At 43.7% G+C, this 24,768-nt stretch overlaps 2 protein-coding genes across 3 annotated transcripts in view; both read left to right on the plus strand.

Annotated features, from left to right (window-relative positions):
• Nucleotides 1–13,632, plus strand: part of ARHGDIG (Rho GDP dissociation inhibitor gamma) — a 28,447-nt gene extending 14,815 nt beyond the window's left edge. For both annotated transcript variants that reach the window (XM_051968688.1, XM_051968680.1), the window contains exons 2-6: nucleotides 6,736–6,915; nucleotides 10,800–10,883; nucleotides 11,142–11,218; nucleotides 12,209–12,272; nucleotides 12,565–13,632. In XM_051968688.1, the coding sequence (XP_051824648.1) occupies nucleotides 6,741–6,915; nucleotides 10,800–10,883; nucleotides 11,142–11,218; nucleotides 12,209–12,272; nucleotides 12,565–12,764 (600 nt within the window). In that variant the 5' untranslated portion in view covers nucleotides 6,736–6,740 and the 3' untranslated portion in view covers nucleotides 12,765–13,632. The remainder of the gene's footprint in view (nucleotides 1–6,735; nucleotides 6,916–10,799; nucleotides 10,884–11,141; nucleotides 11,219–12,208; nucleotides 12,273–12,564) is intronic.
• Nucleotides 13,633–13,720: 88 nt separating this feature from the next.
• PDIA2 (protein disulfide isomerase family A member 2) lies at nucleotides 13,721–23,553 on the plus strand. The gene is given in 12 exon segments (XM_051968510.1): nucleotides 13,721–13,948; nucleotides 13,950–14,370; nucleotides 16,479–16,685; nucleotides 18,754–18,887; nucleotides 19,102–19,239; nucleotides 19,393–19,509; nucleotides 20,191–20,316; nucleotides 20,400–20,594; nucleotides 20,964–21,084; nucleotides 21,294–21,475; nucleotides 21,739–21,840; nucleotides 23,227–23,553. Coding segments are annotated over 12 exon segments (1,818 nt in total). The 5' UTR covers nucleotides 13,721–13,918; the 3' UTR covers nucleotides 23,272–23,553.
• Nucleotides 23,554–24,768: the final 1,215 nt, after the last annotated feature.

A 24,768-nucleotide genomic window follows, 5' to 3' on the forward strand; every position in this document is an offset into this window, starting at 1 on the left:
ATTTAAATTGAAGAAAGTGATATCACACTGTAGCAGCAGTTAGGATTGTCTCTCCTCCTCTGCCCCTAGTCCCCTCTCCCTAAATTGCTGCTGTGGTTGGGTCTGGTGCCAAATAGCCTCAAAAGGAAGGGCACAATTTCCTCAACAATTTCCTTCCATTGAAACAAGTTTCATTGACATCTGGGGAAATTTCCTAGGTGGTGTCACGTCCCAGAAAGCAGCATCTTATGAACAGAGGCTGGGCTTTAGCCTTGGTGTCTGCAGAGAGCCATGGGTCTGTAAGTAGGTCCTTTTCTATTTAGACAGCTGAATTTCAGGGTCTCCTCACTATGTTGCCCCGTCTGTGAACAGAAAGATGTCCACCTGCCTTGATACTAGTTCTTGGATAACCTGGAACTGACAAGATCATGCATCTTCTTTAGTTTTGCCCACTGGGAACTAACAATCTAACTGCATGGTGTTTAGTAAATGCTCAATAAAATGAATAGATTATTGAAAGAATATTTGGGAAAATGAAGACTTCCTTCACTCTATATCCTCTTCATATGTCCTGGAGCAGAAGAACCATCTAACCCAACTGCCTCATTGAAGTGACCCTCTAAAGGTCACACAGTGATTTTGCAGCACATTCAGAACTAGAACTAAGATTTCCTGATTCCAGTCTTTCTACCATACTTATTCCTTTTAAGAGGAAGCTGAGAAAAACACAAGATTATAGATCTACAATTGGAAGGAACTGCAGAAGTCATTTGGCCCAACCACTTTAAAAAAAATATGTGTGTATATATATGTGTATATATTATATATGTATATATATATATATACACAGAATCCATATATATATATATATATATATATATATATATATATATATATATATGTATACACACACACACATATCCAAACTCCTTACCACACACACACTCACACACTCACACAGATACACCCACATATAAAAGCCATAAATTGGTTTAACCATTTTGGAGAATAACTTGGAACTGTGCCCAAAGGGCTATAAAACCATGCATACCTATTGATTCAGCAATATCACCACTAGGTCTGTATCCCAAAGATATCAATGGAAAAGAAAAAGGACCTAAATATCTATATCTATATATCTATATCTATATATATCTATATATATAGATATATCTATAAAATATCTATAACAACTCTTTGTTGTAGCTAAGAATTGAAAATTATGGGGAGGCTCATCAATTGGGGTGTGTGAATAATTGGGGTGAATAAGTTGTTATATGATTGGGATGGAATATTATTGTGCTTTAAGAAATGATGCTTTCAGAAAGTCTTATAAAGACTTCCATTAACTGATGCAAAGTAAAATGAGTAGAACCATTGTACACAGTAACAGCAATATTTTATGATCATCAACTGTGAATGACTTAGCTATTCCCAGCAATATGATGTTCTAAGGCAACTCTGAAGAAGTTATAATGAAAAATACTATCCACCTCCAGAGAAAGATTTGAGAGAAGTCTGAATGCAGATTGAAATATCCTTTTTCTTTACTCTATTTTTCTTTGGGTTTTTTTTTTTTTTTGGTCTGTTTTCTATCACAATGTGACAAACATGGAAATAAAAAAACCAAACAGATAGATTAGATAGATGTGATAGAATTTTTTTTTTAATAACAAAGATTTATTTTCTCTCTCATTGGACTATGAACATCAAGGAACTATTCCCTAGATATATGAGGAAAAAAATAACAAAATCCTTCCAAAAAATACCTATAGCTGAGCAAAACAAATTCCTGCATTGACCATAACCCAAAAATGTACATTTCATTTTGCATCTTACACCTGTCAGGAGATTCATAGCATTTTTCCTCACTGTGGGTGGTCATTGCACTGATCAGAATTCTTAATTCTTATTATTAGTTAAATCTTTCAAAGATGTTTGTTTTTACAATATTGCTGTTATTATATGCATTGTTCTTTTGGGTCTGCTCACTTCTTTTGTAACAGTTCATATAGATCTTTCCAAGTTTTTCTGAAACCATCCCTTTCATCCTTTCTTACAGCACAGTAATATTTCATTATATTCATATCCCGTATTGTTCAGTCATTCTCCAATTAATAGGCATCCCTTATGTTTCACTTCTTTGCTACTATTAAAAAAAGCTGCTGTCAGTGTTTTTGTACATTTTCTTCTTTCTTTAATGTCTTTGTGGGACAGAGGCCTAGTAATGGCATCATTGGATTAGGGAATATACAGATTTTAATGATCTTTTGGGCATAGTTCCAAATTGATTTTCATTGGGGCAGCTAAGTGGTGCAGTAGATAGAGCACCAACCCTGAAGTCAGGAGGACCTGAGTTCAAATGTGACCTCAGACAGTTAACACTTCCTAGCTGTGTGACCCTGGGCAAGTCACTTAACCCCAATTGCCTCAGCAAAAAAAAAAAAAAAAAAAAAAGATTTCCATCATTGGCTGAACCAGTTCACAGCTCCATTAGTTAATTAGTGGATTAATTAATCACCTTATTTTAGGAATGAGGAACATTATTAGGCCTAAAAAGGTTATGGGACTTATCCAAGGTCACATAGAACTGAGCCTTCTTACTTTAAAATTAGTTCTTTTATTATGCTGGCTTGCTTTCCAGAGAGTCTGGGTTGGATAGGGATTGGGTAGTCAAGAGGTGTGTTTCTGTGTGTGTGTGCGTGCGTGCGTGTGTGTGTGTGTGTGTGTGTGTGTGTGTTGAAGAGGCAATAAGGGGCCTCTTGCTCCAGAGAACCTTTCCTCCATTTATGAGGTCCAAGCATTTGGGCCAGATGCCAAATTAGGCCTTCAGTGGGAGGTGTTAGGGTATATAGACTTGAGATTGAGGGAAAAGGTGGTTTGAGAGTCCCCACAATTAAGAATTTTTCCTCCCAAACCATCAGAATAATCCTTTGATCTTTTTTTTTTTTTTTTTTAAATTTCAGGACAAAGGTTAAGACTTATAATAAAAATAGCTAGCACTAATAAAGCCCATTAATTTTTGCAAAGCTTTTTCCATATATTACCTCATTTGATCTCCAACAATTCTAAGAAGTAGGTGCTATCAAGTCAAGCATTTATCAAACTCCTTATGGATAATTTGTAGATAATCTCAGAGAGGACTGAAGTAAACAGAGACTGTGATTTATGCAGGATCACACAATTAGTATCTTAAGCAGGATTTGAACTGTGATCTACCTTGTGGCAGGAATAACATTCTACCCACTGTACCACTCAACTGTCTGAAAAAGAATTTTTCCCTTTGTTTTACAGACCTCTGGATCACTGCTTTTTTTTTTTTTTTTTAAATTAAAAATCTTTAAAAAAATTTTTTTTAGTAGTTTTAAATTTTTTTCCCAAATACATGCAAAGATAGTTTTCAACATTCACTTTGCAAGACCTTGTGTTTTAATTTTTTCTTCCTCTCCTTCTCCCCCCCAACACAGCAAGCAATCTGATATAGATTAAACATGTGCAATTCTTCTAAACATATGTCCATATTTGTCATATTGTACAAAAAGAATCAGATCAAAAGAAAAAAGAACCCGAGAAAGAAATCAAACCAACAACAACAAAAAGATGAAAATATTATGCTTTGTGAATCATTATCTCTTTACCTTACAATGTCAAGTATTAATCTTGACTCTATGAGAAGCAGTCTTCCCCTTCCTGGACCTTGGAAAGGGTGGAACAATTGAAATAGCAGTGATTTTTGAGTTGAAGGACCTGTTTCTGATGCTTACAATGTAATATCTGGCAAGTCATAACCTCTTTCAGCTTCTGTTTCTTAGTGACTTCGGGACCTTGGGAACCCTTCCAGGATTAGATCTGTGAATTTCTAAAGGAAAGGACTTAGAAAGCCTGGAACTTATTTTGATAAGTGATATCATGGAAGACTAGAGCATGGTAGTCTTTCCCCTCTCTGATAGCCAGCTGCATCTCTAGGATAATGAGCTTAATTCTCTTTGAGCACCTATAATATGACCAGCCCAATGCTCCAGGGATCCCAGACACAGAGGAGGAGCTCAGTAAAAGTTGGGCAGTTGAATGGGTACAGTCACAATGGGAATATTCCTGCTGGAAGACACTTTAGAACAGAATGATGTGCTAGCCCTCAATTCCTCTTCCTCAAACTATCATGTATGACCAAGCACAGGAATACATGCTTGTAATTCCAGCTACCAGGAGGGGTCTCGAGTTCCAGAGTTCTAAGCTAGAATTTAGTCCACATGATGAAACTCCTGCTCCTCCTTTCCCCCCACAGGGACTGGGTTGCCCAAGGAGGGTTAAGTTGGGGACAGCTGGATGATACAGTGGATAGAGTACCAGCCTTGGAGTCAGGAGAACCTGAGTTCAAATCCTGCCTCAAACATTTAACTCCCGGCCAGTCACTTAACCACAATTGCCTTGCCAAAAAAAAGGGGGAAAAAAAAACAGAATTAAACCAAAACATTTTTATCCATGACAATTCTGAAGGATATTTGATGAAAAATCCTCTCTATACTCAAAGAACTGATTGTGTCTGAATACAGATTGAAACATGCTATCTTTTTCTAAACTATTTTTATTGAGAATTTTTTTTTTTTTTTTTTTTACAACATGACTTTTATGGAAATGTTTTACATAACTTCACATGTGCTTTCTTACTGGTGGCTGGGGATAGGGATAAGGGAAAGAATCTCAAACTCAACATTTTCAAAACAAATGTAAAAAAATTTTTTTCCAAGAGAGGTTGAATTAGTTCATATCAGAAATGAAACATGTCAAGATTTTTGTGCCAGACAGTAGTGGAACTGAGCCCTTCCATAAAGAGATCCAGTCTTAAAAAATATATGTATTTGTGTGTTTATCATGTATATATTTTAAAATTTTTTTGGTTGAATTGAAATTGAAAAAATTGTATTGTTTTTCTTTCTTGTGTTCTTTTTTCCCTTTTGATCTGATTCTTTTTATGCAGCATGACAAATGTGGAAATATGTTTAGAAAATTTTGGAAAATATTTTATTTTCCAATGTAAAGATAGTTTTTGACATTCAGTTTTGTAAGATTTCATGTTCCAAATTTTTCTCCCCCTCCCCAAGACAATAAGCAATCTGGTATAGGTTAAATACTTACAATACTTTTAAACATAATTCCATATTTCTCATGTTGTACAAGAAAAATCAGACCAAAAGGGAGAAAGCAAAAGCAAACAAACAAAAAAGGTGACAAATACTTTGCTTCAATCCACATTCAGTCTCCATAGTTCTCTCTCTGGATGTGTTTGACACCTTCCATCTCAAATCTATTGGAATTAACACATGTACTTTTTACATGTTGTATCTACTACCACTCCCAGTAGAATTTAAGCTTGAGGCCAGGTCCTGTTTTTCTTTTTATCTTCATATTCTCATAACCTCCCACAGGGACCTCTCTGTACAAAGATAACAAATAATAAGTGCTTGTCAGATTGGATTACATAGGACCTTAAAAGGAAGAATATTACAACTGGGAAGGGCCTTGGATATGATGTAATCCAATCTCCTCATTTTGTAGATAAAAATCCTGAGGCTTAAAGAGAAATGAGATGTCTGAAGTTACCTCCTGATTTCCTTGCCCAGGATCTTTCCATCATAGGTCTCTGAGCTTACAGTTCATTAGGGAGAACTTGTCTAGTCATTTCAGTGTGTCTGATCCTTCTTGATCCCATTTGGGGTTTTCTTGACAGTGATATTGGGGTGGTTTGCCATTTCCTTCTCCAGTTCACTTTTATGGTGAAGAGACTGAGGCAAAAAGGATGAAGTGTCTTGGGGTCACACAGCCAGTAAGTGTCTGAGGCCAGATTTGAACTTGGGAAGATGAAGACTATCTACTGCACCTTCTAGCTTCCCAGAGAACTTAGCTTAGTGTCAGCCTGGGAGGGCTTTCTGGAAGAGGTGAGCTGTGTGACAGAGGTAAAAGTGGAGGGAAGGAGAATGAAGGGTGCAAAAAAATTTCATGGAAAGTTAAGGTGACACCGGGCCAGAGAAGAGGATGGCTGTGGATCACATACATGCAGACAGGCAAAGAAGCAGTGCATGGAGTGTTAGGCATTGGAGACAGGAAGTTCTGAGTTCAAATGCTGCTTTAGATATTTCCTAATCTCTATGACAGAAGGCAAATCATTTAACCTCGCAGCCTCAGTTTCTTCCTCTGTAAAATAGGAATAGCACCTGCCTGGAAGGATATTAAGTATCAAAGGAGATAACAAAATTAATATTAATGGATAGTTAATTGATAATTAATTCACATTAATAATAATAGCTAGCATTTATATAGTGCTTTAAATTTGGCAAAACATTTTACAAATATTTGCTCTTCACAATAACCCTGGGAGGAAAGTGTTAGTATTATCCCCTCTAACAGTTGATCAAACTAAAATAGATGAGTTTAAAGGGCTTGTCCAAGATCACACAGCATTTTGTAAACTTTGAGATACCATATTAGTGCTAAAGGCTATTATCATATACTTAATTACATGTACTAGTTAAAATGTAACACATTGAGGGCAAGAACTATTTCAATTCTGATTTTGTGTCACTCCCTCCCCCTGCACCTGTAACAGTATCTGGCACATGCTAAGTGCTTAATAAATGTGTGTGGGTTGATTGGGTAGATAGGAGAGGCTGAGTTGTGGAAGTCCTTGTATGCTATGATCTGACAGCCATCCCAGGGTTCCTCCCTATCTGACAATCTTCCTTTTCCTCTTCCAAATAGATTTCATGGCGGACAAGGAAGGCATCCGGGCTGTCCATGAGGAAGACCTGGATGAGGTGGACTTGGACTACAAAGCCCCGGAGAAGAAGACTCTGCAGGAGATACAGCAGCTGGACCAAGATGATGAGAGTCTAACCAAGTACAAGCAGGCCCTGTTGGGGCCCATTCCTGAGGCTGTGGGTAGGAGGCTGGAATTGGGGCGGGCACACCAGCCTGAGGGAGCAGAGGTTCAGGGCACCAGGGCTGGGTGGGCACACCAGTCTGAGGGAGCAGAGATTCTGGGGCACCGGGGCTGGGTGGGCACACCAGGCTGAGGGAGCAGAGATTCTGGGGCACTGGGACTGGGGCAGGCACACCAGCCTGAGGGAGTAGAGACTCAGGGGCACAGGGCTGGGGCGGGCACATCAGCCTGAGGGAGCAGAGACTCTGGGGCACCGGGGCTGGGTGGGCACGGTGGTCTGAAGGACCAGAGGCTCAAGGGCTAGGATGGGCACACCAGCCTGAGGGAGCAGAGACTCTGGGGCACTGGGGCTGGGGCGGGCACACCAGCCTGAGAGAGCAGAGACTCTGGGGCATCGGGGCTGGGGCGGGCATGGTGGTCTGAAGGACCAGAGACTCAGGGCACTAGGGCTGGGCGGGCACACCAACCTGAGGGAGCAGAGGCTCGGGGGCACTGGAGATAGTATAGGCACACCAGCCTGAGGGACTAGAGATTTAGTTCTTCCAGCTCTTAAACCAGCGTTTCATTCCCGAGCCCATTCACAAACACCCGATCCAGACCGACCTCCATTCCCCTGTAACCCAGTAGTGGCTAGCCAAACCCAGGTCAGGAACAACTCAAGCCAGAGGCAGGAATGAGACCTGTGTGATCTTGGACGAGCCCTTTAAACTCATCTATTTTAGCTTGATCAACTGTTAAAGGGGATAATACTAACACTTTCCTCCCAGGGTTATTGTGAAGAGCAAATATTTGTAAAATGTTTTGCCAAATTTAAAGCACTGTATAAATGCTAGCTATTATTATTAATGTGAATTAACTATCAATTAACTATTCATTAATATTAATTAACCGCTATGATAAACTATTAATTATTATTATTAATTCACATAGAAGAGAGAGACAAGAATTGCTCTACTTGGTCCTGGAAGACAGAATTGAGGGCAGTGGGCAGAAGTAAAAAACAGTCAAGATTTCAGCTCCATATAAGGAAAACAATTCTAAAACTATGAGGGGGGCAATGGAATAAGGTTCTTGGAGAAATACTGAGTACCCCACAACTAGAGCTCTTCAAGCAAGGGTGGAATGGCCTTGGGGCTGATGGGGCTGATATTGAGAGGATTCCTGCTCAAGTACAGGTTGGTCTGAGGGTGGGGTGTCTCTGAGGTCTTGGGATCACATTCTAGGAACTCTTCCAGCCTCTGCTCCAAGTTCCTGAGCTCCATCCGTCCTGACTCCCTCAGCCACCTATCTTGTGGAGGGCTCGCCTCCCCCATCCAAACACATATAGTTCCTTAGGAAGGGTCTGTCATCTTGGAGAGAAGGGAAACTTAGGAAGAGGAGAATGACAGGACTCTTGGGGAGGAGAAGTATTTCTCTCTCTCTCTAGGGACCAGGAGCCAAGATGTGGCCAAAAAGAGAAGGAAGCCCTTCTGGAGAAGAATTAGATTGTAAGCTCAATGAAGACAGGGACTGTTTTCCCCTTCTTTTTGTATCTTCAGAACTTAGCACAGTGCCTAGCACCAAGTGTTTATTGACTGACTAAGTAACCGGCAAGACACAGCAGAGGCTCAGGATGAATTCAGTCCACTAGACCAGCAAGCATGGATTGAGCCATCCAGGGTGTCCAGTCCTACTTAATCCTCACAGGCTCATGTGGGTTTCCTGGGCCCTGGAACCAATCCAGATTCTTGTGTATGCAGTGGGAGCTTACTAAATATTTATTCTACTGAACAGACCTTTGTGCTCAGAGCCAGGGTTTTCACTTGCTAAACTTCCCTGACCCAGACTGAACCAACCCTGTTCCCTCTCTCTTCTGAACCATTGCGTTCAGAGATCAGTTGTAGCCCTACCATTTAAAGCTTAATGACTTCACCACTCTGCACTTGTCATCATTTTAAAAGTCTGTTTCAAGCATTCTTTTCCTTCTTGTTTCAGCACCTTCCAGACCCCAGAGTCATTTTTCTAGGTTTTATTTACTAGACTTTATTTCTCGGCTTCAGGCTAAGAAGAGGCATTGTGATATAGTGAATACAGGATTGGCCATGGACGAAGGAAAGCAAGGATTCGGATCCTGCCTCTGACCTAGCCTACCTGTGGGCTACAAACAGTGACCTAATCCCTTATCTGGAGGCAGTTTGCTAGGGAGCAGTGGATAGAATGCTAGGCTAGGGTCAGGAAGATCTGAGTTCCTGAGATACTTGCTAGATGTATAGCCTTGGACAAGTTATTAAACTGTTATGTACCTCAGTTCTCCCAATTGTAAAATGCAGGTAATAAAAGCCCTTGAGGTTGTTGTAAAGATTAACTCAGATAATATGTGTAGGATGCCTAGAACATCATAGGCCCTCACATATTTGTTCCTTAGGGGCTCAGGAAATTAAGACAAAGATTCTTAAATTAGGGTTCATGAACCTTCCTAAAGGAATGGTGATTATTTCAGGGCATCCACAAATTTGGAAGAGAAAAAGAGTACATTTTTCAATAAAATTGATTTTCTTTGTAATTCTAATTATTCCATTTTATGCAATTAAGACTATGATTCTAAGAAGTATTTCCTAGACATTACCAACTGCCAAGGAGGGTCCAGGATGCAAAAAAGATGAAGATCCCTGATGTAAGATTCTTAAATTAGAGCTCTGCATCTTTTTAATGGAGATAGTTTACTTTACCTCAGGGCTCTAAACACTTCTAGTCTAGTCAGGGGGTGTCAAATTCCAATAGAAAAGAGATCTACAAATCACACATAAGCAAGTTGATTTAGAAAACCACATTATTAACTATTACAATATAACTATTGTATTATTTTATTAAATATTTCTCAATTGCATTTTAATACAAAGATTGCAATGCTTCTGGGTTAAAGGGTTTGACTTCTGTTCTAGAGAAAACAAATTTACAAAGAAAAGAAAATATATAAATTCTGAAATGATACATCTAAGGAATATAAACTCCAATAAAATGTAAGCTCCTTAGGACAGAGAAGTGTTCATTTTTATCTTCTTATCTCCCCTCTCCCTCCCTTTTCTTCCAACTGTTCTTGGCACATTGTAAAAATTTAACAAAGACTTGTTGGTCTGAATTTAAATGAGTTGAAAAGAGGGCACTTAGACATGTGAATAACAGAAATCTACCTAGTCCCAAACTTCCCTTGCTATTATATCTAGCTTCATTTCTCGAGGCTCGGCTATCATGGTCTGAGGTCTGGCCCATCTGACTGCCTTGTGGTCCCTAGTGAGAACAGTAATGTCCCTTGAAAAACCAGTTTTAAATTCACCTACTTAGACTTACTGCATTTAAACAATTGGTTCATTTTTTCATTCCCAGAATCCTCTCCATGGCATGGCTGGGGTGGTGCTCTGCCCTTTGTATTATGATACCATTCCTTTTGCTAATTAGATAGCTAGCTCCCTTCCACCATCCAGGGAAAAGTAAAGGCACAGCTTGTTCAGACAGGATTTTTCCTCACCTTAAAAATAAAAATCAGCTTACTTGACTCACCTTTCCCTCCACTCCAAAGTTTATAAGTGAACCCCATTCTTTTTATATTGGACTCGGTAGGAGACAAAACCTTGTTTTTTAGGGAGTTTCTTAATAGAGAAAAATAATCATACTACAGAACAGTGGGGGGTTGTGGAGGTTCCCAGGATGGAGAATGAGTGGGGATTGGGAGAACCAAAAAAGGTTTCCTGAAATAGACTTCAGCTGGACCCTACAGGATGTAATCAGCCAGAGGAGGAGGGACAAGGGTATTCTGATAACAGGAAAGAGTCATTAAGTAAGGTTTACTGTTCTCCTCTCCCATATAACACCTGTTCCCAACTACTCTTCTCTTTCTGTATTCCAGATCCCAGCCTCCCCAATGTCCAGGTGACACGGCTGACTCTGGTGTGTGAACAGGCCCCTGGACCCATCACCATGGACCTGACAGGTGACCTTTCTTTCTCACTTTGTGTTGTGTGTTATAAGGGAGAAAGATAGGAAGAGAAAAAGCCCATGTCTTGCCTTCCAGAAAGCTTCCAATGTATCTAGGACACAGCTCCACAGAGCACCCCATACCTCCTTATCCCACCTATAATCCCTGGGCAATGAGAGCCTTTTACCCTAACCCTCTGGAAACCCCTATCTGTCCCCTGGGATCCAGGAGAAGGTAGCCTGACTCCTAGCCCTGTTTTTCTCACCTATACAGGGGACCTGGAATCTCTCAAGAATCAGGTATTTGTGCTGAAGGAAGGCGTGGATTACAAAGTGAAGATTTCCTTTAAGGCAAGACCCAGCTCAAATCCCCCTCTCACCCCCACTGTCTCTTGTAACTGGTGTTCCCTAGAATTCTCTCACGATACCCTAGCTGTGATCAAATGGTTAATCCCTGAGTCTTTTCCCCTTAAGTCCAAGCTTGAGGGATCCTTGGTTGCCAGGTATGTTGTTAGTGTGGGGAATGCCCAGAAATCCACCTGTTTTGGTTTTATATTTCCCAAATGTCTTGGGCTGGATTCTTATTTTTTGTCCTAATAGGAAACCTTAATTTTAGTTCATTTCTGGTTCCACACACATGGGCAAGAACCCCCTTTCTTTTTCTTTCTTTAATGTCAATAGTATTTTATTTTTTAATTAAATGTAAAAATAGTTTTTAACATTCATTTTTGTAAGATTTTGAATTCCAAATTTTTTCTCCCTCTCTCCCTTCTCCTCTCCTCAAGACAGCAAACCATCTGATATAGGTTATACATATATAATACTTTTAAAGCTATTTTAATATTTGTCATATTGTGCAAGAAAAATTAGTCCAGCAGGGAAAAAAACCATGAGAAAGAAAAAACAAACAAAAACAAAACAACAAGGTGAAAATACTATGCTTCAATCTGTATTCAGATTCCATAGTTCACTCTGGATGTGGATGGCATTTTCCATCCCAAGCCTATTGGAATTGCACTGTCAAGAAGAGCCAAGTCCATCACAGTAGAACCTCATAATCTTGCTACCATATACAGTGAATGGTCTCCTGGTTCTGCTCACTTCACTCAGCATCAGTTCATATAAATCTTTCCAGATTTTTCTGAAACCAGCCTGTTCCTCATTTCTTACAGAACAGTAATATTCCATTGCAGTCTTAACTTATTCAGCCATTCTCCATTTGATGAGCATCCATTCACTTTCCAGTCCCTTGCCACTACAAAAAGGGCCTCCACAAACATTTTTGCACATGTGGAAGACCCCTTTTCTTTTGATTTAGACCATACTCTCACTTGCCTGCAGGTCAATAAGGAGATTGTCTGTGGCTTGAAGTATCTGCATCATACCTACCGCAAAGGGCTCCGAGGTGAGGCAGAGCTTGGACACTGGAGTGAGGGTTGGGGGGTCTGAGGATTCTGGCATCCCCATCCTGGCTTTCCTTAGAATTTCCTGGGGCAGAACCCTTTATTGGATCCCGGAGGGAGAAAGGGGAGAAAGCATGCATGGTCCGTGACCTCAGGATCCCACCGGTCCAAAGAGAGAGCCACTATTGTTGGGGAACACTTTCCCTGAACGGGGGGATGTGGGAATGGTCCTGAGTCTGAGTGGGGAGGCATAGCAGTCTCCATGGACAGCTCCTGACCTTGTCTTGCCCACAGTGGACAAAGCCATGTACATGGTGGGGAGTTATGGGCCAAGGACAGAGGAGTATGAGTTTCTGACGCCCATGGAGGAAGCCCCCAAGGGTCTACTGGTTCGAGGCACCTACCGCATCAAGTCCTTCTTCACGGATGATGACAAAACAGACCATCTCTCCTGGGAGTGGGACCTCAACATAAAGAAAGACTGGAAGGACTGACCCCTACCCCCACCTGCCCTGTAACCCCTGTCCCACCTACACCTGCCTCAGCCTCCATTGGGGTCTAAGGTCATCCTTGGGTCAGGACATCCCCTGGCCGAGTTGGCAGGGACCTTGCTGAGGGGCTGAGAGCCCATAATTGGAGCACTCAGGTGTGGGTCCCTCCTTCCTTTATCCCTCCCATTCGGGGCCTTCCTCTGGCCCCCAGCAACACCCTTAGCCCGGGAAGGGGCTGCCTCCAACTTCCTCCCCCTCCAGCACCCACCCATGCCTAATCCCTTCTCTTTGGAGGTTCCCTCCTGGGGAACTAGCACAATTCCCCTACCCCAAAAGGGATTCCAAAGCACCTGACCTGAACCTCTTCCTCCAATACATAACTCTCCTAACCATTCAAGCTCAGTAGGAAGGGGCAGTTCCACCATTTTCTCCCTCAACCCCATCAAAAGACCCTCTTGTGTCTGTACCAGGTGATCAAACCCTGACTCTCATCATCCTCTTCCCCTGGTCCTCCCCACTCAGGGTCCAACAGTCATATTCCTGGAGGAGGCTTCCAGGGACAGGTGGGAATGGAGTGGGATGGAACAGGTGGGGAGCAGGTGAAGCCTTCAGCCATCCCTACCCACCTGCCGGGCGCTTGTGTCTGGAACCAAAGCTCATCAGAATTGCCTTGTGTCCCTTGCCCCTCGCCTCTGACTGGTCACATTCCTGTGGTGGCCCTGGCATTGCTGGGCTGGGCCACCTGAGAAGGAGGGACTGTGCTCCTGCCTGTCCCCACCCCTCCCCTGGGCTGTGGGGTTCCTGTCCTTTCCCCCACTTCCCTGCTGTCTGTGTTCGCAACTGTTCCCATTAAACTTCAGCAATTTCTGTCTCTTGGCTCGGGTTTTGTCTTGAAGAGCCCCCACCCCTACTCCTTCCCTGAACCCTGGAGCATCCCCCACCCCTATTCCTTCCCTGGACCCTGGACCATCCGTACTTAGCGCCGTAGCTGGAAAGAGTCTTGGAGGTTGGGTCATTGCCTCTGTTTAGGAGAGTGGGAGCTGGGGAGGAGAGACCCTGGGTGGTCCTAACAGAAGGAGGGAGTGTCTCTCCCCACTGGGCCAAGTCATCCTGCCTCCTGACTAAGGTCAGAGGCCCTTTAGAGCCTAGTTGACCCGATGCACCTGGTGGAGAATGTCCCAAGGCTGCCCCCCTTGCCCAGCCCCACTTAGTCTCAGAGCCTGGCCCCAGCCCCAACCAATTCCTCTATGGCCGTGCCTTATCTCTGCACCTGCACCTGGTACTGGGGCCCAGGAACCGCCACGTGGCAGCAGGTCCTTGGCTGTCCCCCCTCGTTATCTGCCCCCACCCCCTTTCCCAGGGCACAGACACCAGGCGGCATTGCTCCCAACCATGAGACTTCACTCCCTCCTTTTGCTCTTTTTGCTCACTGTAAGGGCCTGGGCCCTGGATGGGGAGGAGGGGGGGGAGGCAGAGGCCGAGGCTCCGGAAGAGCCCACCCCAGGACCCCCCTCTGATGAACTCCTGGAGGAGGATGACATCTTGGTCCTCACCCAGCACAACTTTGCTCGGGCTCTACGGGAACACCGCTACCTGCTGGTGGAGTTCTGTGAGTGCAGGGAACAGGGGAAGGGCTGCCCCCCAGAGACCCCCACTCCCACCCCCAACTCCACCCCGACAATCTAAGACTGGGGGAGGGAATGAGGAGGGAGGCTCAGGGAGAGAGTATGCAAGGAGTCAGTTGGCAGACACTGGGAAAGGAGGGGTTGGAGACCGAGGGAGATAGCATCTTGGCAGTGCTTGGCGTGGGGGAACATAGAGGGGCTTTCTACTCTGGTGTGGTTTGTCCCAGACCATTGTCCTATCCAACTACGAAAAGCTTAAGCTCTCGTCCCTGACCTGCCTCTAAATTCCTGAGAAACCTTGAATAAATCCACCTCCCTCCCTCCCAGCAACTTGTGGACTTCTTTCCTTCTGGAAAATGTTCTCTGGACTCTAATGTCTAAGGTCTCCTACACTCCAGACCAGTGGTTCTTAAAGTATGGTCTAGAGAATCCTAGTGATCTCTGAAACCCTTTTAGAGGGTCTACAAATTCAAAAATAGTTTTTATTTCCAATATGGTAAATGTCTATAAATATAACCCAGATAAACAAAAAGGCTTTGGAGAGATCCTCACTAATTTTTAATAGGAGAAAGATACTGAAAACAAAAGTTTGAGAACCACTGCTCCAGACGGTCATTCTGTGGCTCTTTGCTCCCTGGGACCCTTTCCAGCTCTTGGCCAGCCCCATTTCTGCTCTGGGCAACAGCTGGGAGCTGAGAAGGAGGCCAAAGTCCATGGGCTCATCTGTCCCTTTTCCCACCAAAGTTAACCATTAAAGTTCTAAGACAGTGCCTCCTCTTCTTCCTCTTCTCCAATCCTCACCCAACACAAAGGGATACCCATCCAGTGCATCTGGGCAAAGATAGGAGAGAAAAGTCCAGCAGGGCCTGTCTCAAGGCAGTCCATCTCAAAGGGTTTCCTGGCTATTTCCTTTGCATCCCTTTGTAGGTCAGGCTGGGAGACCCAGAAACCCTAAAAAGAAAATTAATGGGGGAAGCATTGACTCAGTAGAGCAAAGAAAATATAAACTTCTGGGGGCACATAGAGCCAGGGAAAGGATATAAATACATACACACAGACACACACAGATGGACAAGGTTATGCACAGCCAGAGCTGAATATACAATACACATTTTTGCATGATACAGTGGCACAGAGCTGGCTGGACGCTGATCTGGGGCCTTGGTCTTCCAAGACACAGAAACCCAGTATCCTCCCAGCGATCACCAAAAGATGCTTTCCTACAAAAAGAGGGAGCCCAGGAACCACAAACTCTGTATGAGGAATCCCAGAGCAACTGGGGTACTCCCCAGAAACATTTTTTAAATTTTTCTAGCTTTTAAAAATTATTATAGCTTTTTATTTACAAGATATATGCATGGGTAATTTTTCAGCATTGACAATTGCAAAACTTTTTGTACCAATTTTTCCCCTTCTTCCCCCACCCCCTCCTCCAGATGGCAGGTTGAACAATTCATGTTAAATATGTTAAAGTATAAGTTAAATACAATATATGTCTACATGTCCATACAGTTATTTTGCTGTACAAAAAGAACTGGACTTCGAAATAATGTACAATTAGCCTGTGAAGGAAATCAAAAGTGCAGGTGGACAAAAATAGAGGGATTTTCCCAGGAACTCTTGGGGATTCATCAGGGACTGGAAGCGAAGGGTCCGTTCAGATGAAGGGCCACCCTCCTCAGACCCTTTAATTTGTGGAGGAGACAGCCAAGGATCTTCAAAAGAACCAAGGTTCAAAGCCCGAATCAGCTGCTTGCCCGAATGATCTAAGACAGGTGACCACTCTCATTGGGCTTGTCTTTCAATCGTGAAGAGTTTCACTGACATCCTTTCTGACCTACTGCTGAGGATGACCAGTCCCTGAGAATGACAGGCCCTCAGGACAGGATCCCGAGAGGGTTCTTGGCCCCAAGTGGACAATTCAGGTGTTGCCCTGCCTGGCAGCATTTGGTGGTTGGGTCCAATAACCCCTCTAAAGACAAAGGAGCCAGTGAAAGTGTCTAAGTGAGAGACAAGATAAACGAAGTGGATGAAGGAAGGTTGGGAGGTGGGAAGCGCGCCCTACTCACTGAGATCTCACCCCACTACCCAGATGCCCCCTGGTGCGGGCACTGTAGGGCCCTGGCCCCTGAATATACCAAGGCGGCATCCCTGTTGAAGAATGAATCCTCAGAGCTGAAGCTGGCCAAGGTGGATGGCCCTGCGGAGAAGGAGCTGGTGGAAGAGTTTGGGGTGACTGGGTACCCCGACCTCAAGTTCTTCCGAGATGGAAACAGATCCCACCCTGTGCTGTTTACAGGTGGGGAAAGGGGCTAGGGTGGCTGGGTGGGATCTTTGTGGGGGCAAGAGAAATTTCTCAAATGGGAATGTCAACAGAGAGTAGTGAACAATTTTAAAAATAGCTTTTTGTTTTCAAAATACAAGGAAAAATAGTTTTCAACATTCACCCTTGCAAAACCTTGTGTTCCAAATTTTTCCCCTCACCCCCCCCACAGCAAATAATCCAATATATATTAAACATATGCAATTCTTCTAAACACATTAGAGCAGTGAACAATTTGACCAAGATCCAGGCAACATAGAATAGTAAGAGGAGCCCCCAAGTGAGAGTGGAAGGCCTGAGTTCTAATCCTGGCTTCATCACTAAGTTGTATGGCCTTGAACCAGTCACCTTCTGATTCTTTTTCTTCCCTATAAAATGAAGGGATTGGACTAGAATTTCAGAAGTTGGTGCTGTGAATTTGTTTTTGAAACTATTTTGATAACTACAAGTCAATAAAATTGGCTTCCTTTATAATCTTATGTAATTTATTTTGTATTTTTAAAAACATTATTTTGAGAAGGGGCTCATGGACTTCATCATTCTGCCCCAGGGGACTGTAACACAAAAAAGCTAAAAATCCTTGAACAAGATGAGCTCTCAGAGCCCTTCTGAAGGTGCTAAGATCACATTCTAGGACTTGTCCCAAGTCATCTCTTCAAAAAAGTCCTTATGGAAGCCAGAAAAACCAGAAGTCCTGACTCACTTCTGGCTCTGTTGATTCTTGCCTGGTAACCTTGAACCATTCCCAGAAGCCAGACCCAGGTGGTAGTGGCGGGGAGGAGCGAAGAAAAGGGGGAGGAAAGAGGGAGCTCAGGGCTCCTTCTCATCATGTTGTCCATGGCTTTATTCCAAGGACTGAGGGGAAGCTAGGGTTCTGACCTCTAAGGGGAGGAGTTGGTTTTGATCAAGTTTTCCTTGCTATTGTAACAGATGTGTAGGCTGGAAAATAGTCTAATAATGTGGATACAGTACTAATTCAGTGTCTGATTTGAAAGCAGTAATAGCTCTATCAGCTTGGAAGGAGGTCTCTAGTGGAGTACCCCAAGATCTCTCTTTAGACTTATTTAATTTAATTAAGTATTAATATTAAATTAAATATTCAGACTTATTTATTTTAACCAATGATGTTGATAAAAACAGATGATAAAGACAAAAGACATAGATAAAAATACACACAAAAATAAAGTTGTATATGGAATATTAATTAAATTTGTAGATAGCATAAAACAAAGAGAGCTAGCTCTTGCTAGACTAGAACACTGGGTTAAACCTAAAAAAAAATGAAATCTAATTAAGGTAAATGTAGAATCTAATACTTGGGTTCAAAAAATTACAACTTTGTGATGAAGTCAGAATTAGAATCCAGGCCTTTCACTCTCACATACTATTCTATGTTGCCTGGATCTCCGGTAAATTGTTCACTGCTCTCTGTTGACATTCCCATTTAGAGAAACTTCATGAGGGTGAGGGAGAAAGGAAATTTGGGTGGATAATAGTTTATCTGTTTTGGATTTTGGTGGAGTTGTTCTGAAACAACAGTATAATTATGGTAGCTGGAAAAACAACTGGATGTAGTATATTAGTCGGCATTCAGAGGACACTGGAAACCTGTAGAGAAGCCAGAGAAAAGTGATTGGGTTGGAGAAGGAAGGGCCTTAAGGTACACCATATGAGAGGCAACTGGAGGAAAAGGGGTTTATTTCATCTGGAGAAAGAAGACTGCTTGCAAGGGAAATGCCATGATAAATGTCTTTGAGTATTTGGAGGAGGCTTTTATGGATGGAGGAATAATCTGCAGGGCAGAAATAGGAGGGTTGGGTGGAAACTGTAGAAAAACAAAATTAGGATTGATGGAAAGACTTTCCTAATCATTAGAGCTAGCCCAAAGTAAAATGACTCATTTGGGAAGGTGGTGGGCTCCCCTCCCTTAAGGTCTTCAAGCAAAATCTGGGTGATCACGTATGTTGTACGGAACCTTCAGAATCAGGAATGGCTCTGAGGTTTCTTCTGATTCTGAGTCTGGCAACTTGGGGTCACTTTGCAGGCCCACGGGAGGCCGAGGGCATTGTCCGTTGGCTGAAGCGACGTTTGGGGCCCAGTGCCACTCGGCTGGAGACTGAGGCTGAAGCCGCACAACTCATTGATTCCCAGGACATTGTCATCATTGGGTTCTTCAAGGTGAGCCTGGAGACGGAGTGTGTCTCATGATCACCCTCTTCTCTATCTCCACCCTCCGTCCTTGGGGGCTCAATTTTCTCAGGTGATTTCCAAGGGCCTTCCCAGCTCTGATAATCTAGGTTCCTCCCAGGAACTATGGAGGATCTAAGGGAAACGGGAGGGGGCAGGGAGCAGGCCGGGTCGTCCTGGGATTCACCTCCAAGCATGGACGCAGGACCTCCAGGATGAAGATGCGGCGGTGTTTCTGGCCATTGCTGAGGATGCTGTGGATTTGACCTTTGGTCTCACTGATCGACCAGAGCTTTTCCAGAAATATGGCCTGAGCAAGGACACGGTGGTCCTCTTCAAGAAGGTAAAGAAGGAAGGAAAGGCAAGGGGAAAGGACAGGTGGGGGGGGGCTTCAGCGGGGGCTGCTGGATGAAACTCACCTTCTGACCCTGGGCCCCTGTGGTCCTGTCTCCGTCTCTTCCCTGTGTCTTTCTGCCCCTGCCCCTGGCTGGTCCAGTTTGATGAGGGCCGTGCAGATTTTCCTGTGGATGACGAGCTAGGATTGGACCAAGCAGATCTCTCTCATTTCCTTGTCGTGCATAGCATGCACCTGGTCACAGAATTCAACAGTCAGGTAAGGCTCAAGACCTTGTCCCCAACTCCTCTCGTCACAGAATTGAAGGGGGCAGTGAGGGTCAGAAGTGATTTTGTCCATACGATCCCTCACATTCAAACCATTGGGTAAAAGAGGGATATATTCATCCATCCATTAATTCTTTTGTTTATTAATGTATGCATTCAACAAGCATTTATTAAGTACTTATATTTATATATATTATATATGTAATGTTTATGAGTTATATATAATATTTATATTATTAAGTACTTATATTTATTCATTCAACAGACATTTATTAAGTACTTTTTATATGCCATGCATTGAGCTGGAAATTTAAGGAAAAAAACAAAGCAATCCCTGATCACAAGGAGCTAAAATTACACTGAGAGTTGGGGGGTAGAGTTTGTTGGAAATAAAATGTATTTTAATAATAATATTATTATCAATAATATTAATTAATATTAATAATAACAACAATAATAAATAAATAAAATAATAAATAAGTGATAATAAATAATGTATGGAAGACAATTAAGGAGATATACTTGGGAGATTTACTGTAGAGTGAGATGGTGTGGATGCGGTAGAGCTGTGGAGAGGTATGGGACAGGGAGAAAGTGAAGGTGGCAGCAGGCAGGGATGTTGATGGGGTCCCGGGCTCTTAATGGTTCTTCCCTTCTTTCTCTTCTCCCAAAGACATCTTCCAAGATCTTTGAGGTCAGGATCCTCAACCATCTTCTGCTCTTCATCAATCAGACGCTTAGCCCACACAAGGAGCTTCTGACAGGTTTCCAGGAGGCCGCCCCTCCTTTCAGGGGAGAAGTATGTGGGGGAGGGAGACGGGGGCTCGGGGCTGGCCGGTCTCTGCCAGGGGTCGGTGACCAGCTGCCCGGCCTGTCCTCTAGGTCTTGTTTGTGGTGGTGGATGTGGCTGGAGAGAATGACCATGTGCTGCAGTACTTTGGCATGAATGCCACAGATGCTCCAACTCTGCGGTTTATCAATGTTGAGACCACCAAGAAGTACGTGCCCGACACCAGAGAGATCACGGCCGCCTCTGTCACCACCTTCTGCCAAGATGTCCTGAGTGGCAAAATCAAGGTCAGCCCCCCGTGAGCCTCCTTATCCTGCGGGACCTTTCGTGGTCCGTCCTTCCTCCGGTTTTTGAGAAAGACGTGTGGAGGGGGGACTCTTGGGCACCCGCTCCGCTCTCGGCCTATCAAACTCCTGTTTCAGGAACGGGAGAGTGCCAGGTACCCATGTCAAATGTTATCATCAGGAGGAGGCTGGGCCGGGTAGGGGTCAGTGGTCTTACCAGGGCTTCCACCTGGCCCCTACCAAACCCTGGATTGTAAAGGCGGGACATTCCCACCCCAGCCTGCTCTGTCCTCAGGAGGGGGGGCCAGGGCCAGACACCTCCTCCCTCCTCTGGCACACACAGACAGCTGCTTTCCTGCCCCTTCCCAACAGCCCCACCTCCGGAGTCAGGAGGTCCCAGCTGACTGGGACCAGAAACCTGTCAAGGTCCTTGTAGGGAAGAACTTTGAGCAAGTAGCCTTTGATGAGTCGAAGAAGGTGTTTGTGAAGTTCTGTGAGTATCTCTGAGAGATGGGTGAGCCAAGGGAGATTCATTTCCTGGCCTGAGCCCCCCATAGGAGACCTCAATAGTATGTCTTCTCTCTAGGGCTCTGGGAACCTGCTCACGGGGTGCTCCATCAGGGGTAAAGCCATCAGACTTGGGGAGGGGGCAATGTTTCTGATGGCACGGACTCTCTGCTCTTGCCCACTTTCCTGCCTCAGATGCCCCATGGTGTACCCACTGTAAGGAGATGGCCCAGACCTGGGAAGACCTAGCAGAGAAATACAAAGACCACGAGGACATCATCATCGCAGAACTTGACTCCACAGCCAATGAACTGGAGGCCTTTGCCATCCGGGGCTTCCCCACCCTTAAATATTTCCCAGCTGGGCCAGGCCGGAAGGTAAGGCTCTGGGGAGAGCCAGGGTTGGCATCCTGCTGGGTTCTGGGATGGTGACAGAGACAAAAAGGATAAATGTAACAGGAGGAGGAAGGGAAAAGGGGCAAGTCTGTCAGGGCTTCCATTCTCCCCACTGCCCAGGGTGGGGGGTGATATGTGGGAGAAGGCAGGCCCTCCTGCTCTGGGTGCAGAGGGAGTGCTTTTATGGATTATTGGGAGGTCTCCTCCTCCTCCTCAGTCCTCCAACCTATTCTTCTCCCTGCCAGGTGATCGAGTATAAAAGTGCCAGGGACTTGGAGACCTTCTCCAAATTCTTAGACAATGACGGTGTCCTGCCGGAACCGGAGAACCCTGAGGTCCCCCTCCCGGTGGGTGCTCCTTCTCACTATCCCCTTCTCTCCTCTTCACTCCCATTCCTGAGATGCCTGAGGGTCTGCTTTCTTGGGGTCAAGGGACAGAGGCAAAGAACTATAGGCAGTGACCCCCTAGTCAAGTCATTTTCTCTGGTTCTGTTTCCTCGATCTATAAAATAAGAAAGTTGAACTGGATGATCTTTAAGATCCTTAGACATTCTGTATTCTGGAGGTGGGATGACACAGAAAAGGGGCAAAATCCTTAGGAATAGGACCTTAGAGACCGTGGCTAATGAGAACAACATTGGATTTTGAGCCAGAATATTTGGCTATAAATCCTAACTCTGCAATTTACTCCCTTATGTGACTATCTTTTGCTTCTCAATTTCTTCATCTACAGAATTGAGAAGGGGAGTGGGGATGGACCATGTGATCTCTAAGGTCCCTTCCAGCCTCACTAAATTCCTACATTCTGCAAGGAACCTTTCCCATCTTTTAAAATCTGAATCTTCCTCTGAAATCTCCAATATATATACCATATAGCTTTAATTTTATATTATATATATGTTTTTTATTTTATTCAATATATTCTTTTTCATATCTATTTTATATCTACTTTAGGTATCATATATTTATACCATATGTATCTTCTTTATTCTTATTATATTATTCTTCATATACATTCTATATCTATTTTGTGTATAATTGTATACTATGTATCTCCTGTATATATTCTATAAAATAGAATATATTAATATGATCATATTTATACCATATATAGCTTCTTTATTCTCTTATATTATTCTTTATATAGCCTTTACTTTACATATCATCATATATTTATATCATATATAGCTTTTTTGCCCTACGTTATTATTCTTTTTCTTCCTGAGGCGACTTGACATGCCCAGGGTCACATAGCTAGGAAGTGTTAACTGTCTGAAACCAGATTTGAACTCAGATCCTCCTGACTTCAGGGCTGGTGCTCTAACCACTGCACTACCTAGCTGCCCCTATTATTCTTTTATATATCCTATATTTATACCATAGCTTCTTTATTCTCTTATATTATTCTTTATATAGTCCATATCCAATTTACATACAATCATTTATTCCATATATCTTTATTTTATTCTATGACAATCTTATTCTTTGCATATATTATATATCTACTTTATATATCACAAAGCATATTTATACTATATAAATGTATTTGCCTATAGTTGTTTGAATGTTATTTCATTCATTAGACTGACAGCTCCTTGAGAGCAGGTGCTGGGTTTTTTGATTTTTTTTTTTTTTTGGCCTATTTAATCCCATGGTTTATCACAGTGCCTGGAATACACAGTAGGTGCTATTAAAGTAATAAATGCTAGTTGACTGACACTTTTTTCTCCCCAGGAGGCTGGAACCAATGAGAGCAAAGGACACAAAGATGAATTGTAGCTGGCTCCTTCCTTCTCCTCAGTCATTCATCCCAGAGGTCCTGGAGAATTCGGAACTTTTAAAGTTGAAGCCCCTCAGCCCTTGACTTCATGCTGCTCTCCCATCTCCCCACTCCCGTGGGCACCTAATGTTCATCCTGTCCCCTTCCCCACCTTTTAGTATTTTGGGTAGGGTCCTCGGGGGAGCAGCAGGCAGAGATGTGAGTACTGGGGGAGTCCAACCCCCCGTCTGGAGAACCATCTGACGCCATTGGGGCCTCCCTAATAAAGGTTTTGAGCCCAAGATTGTCCCTGATGTCTGGGGTGTGGGGGAGAAGGAAGAGGCCTGTTAGTGGGGGTTGTTTGGAGAACCGTCCCCAGAGCTGTGGTCCCTTCCTCAGGTTTGTTTTTAGCCAGCTTCCTATTCCTTCTGTCAAGACACAGGTCCACGGTTGCTGAAGAGCTGGAGGTGGAGAATTTAGATATTAGCCGAGACTCCCTTTGTGAGCTTCACAGACCCTTTGTAGCTGGGAGGGCTTTGTGCAGCTTCGCTCTGGCGGGAGGACTGTAAGGGATCTTGTCCCACGAGATGGGGGAGGGCACACTCCTCCTGTTTCACTCCTGGGAGGAGTCCCATAGACAGGTTGCAGCCTTGGGTCAGTGACCTGTGACAACTTACTTCATGGGAAACACACCCTGCATTCTGAGCCAAGATGTGGGCTTTCTTCAGCTTCACGGATCTAACTTCTCACTGCTTCCTAAAACCCCTTCAGATCTTCCCCTTTGTCTGGCACTCTCTCATTTTCACACCTTTCAAATGTATTCAAATTACAAGGGGAAAGAGAATATACAGTTCCTAAATAACATACTAGAGAAGGAAATTAGAAGTGCTCATTTTAGACTAGGCCGTTCTTAGCTTCAAAGCGATTTCTAACTAAGCTAAAGGTCCCAGGAGCAAGCTCGGCCGATCCTGATCTTCTCTGGGTCAGAATTCTGCTTCCAGGTTCAGCCCTGGTGTTCAGATATAAATAGGCCTATCAACAAGTGTTGAGAGAGAGGGCCATGGAGGCAACGTAAGGCCGGGCTTTTCTACTTGTGACCTCTTTTCCACCTGGGACATTTTTACGTGATCCCAGGGATACAGGTATGTATGGATGAATTCACACACACGTGCATCCATGAATCGAATATTCACTTATATTATACCTTCGTGATCTCCACCTTCAGCTACAACAGTCATGAGGCAGACTAAGGAACTTTGTGGGGCTTTGTGTAGAGGTGGCATTTGAAATGAATTCTGAAAGAACTAAAGGGTTCTTGTAGTCTGGCATGTGAGAAGCTGTGCTAGAAAAAATGCCCAAGCCTGCAACAGGTAGGCTTTCCTCACCTGATGTTCTCAGTCCAGCTGCCACAGGTAACAAGGAGGGTGTGCGGGGTGCTTCTGAGATCTCCAAAATAAACAAAGGAAACCTGGAGTTCTTTTCCACTGGAGTGACTGGATGCAGACGGAAAGACAAGG

This window comes from Antechinus flavipes, chromosome 1, assembly GCF_016432865.1.
Source record: "Antechinus flavipes isolate AdamAnt ecotype Samford, QLD, Australia chromosome 1, AdamAnt_v2, whole genome shotgun sequence".
NCBI lineage: Eukaryota > Metazoa > Chordata > Mammalia > Dasyuromorphia > Dasyuridae > Antechinus > Antechinus flavipes.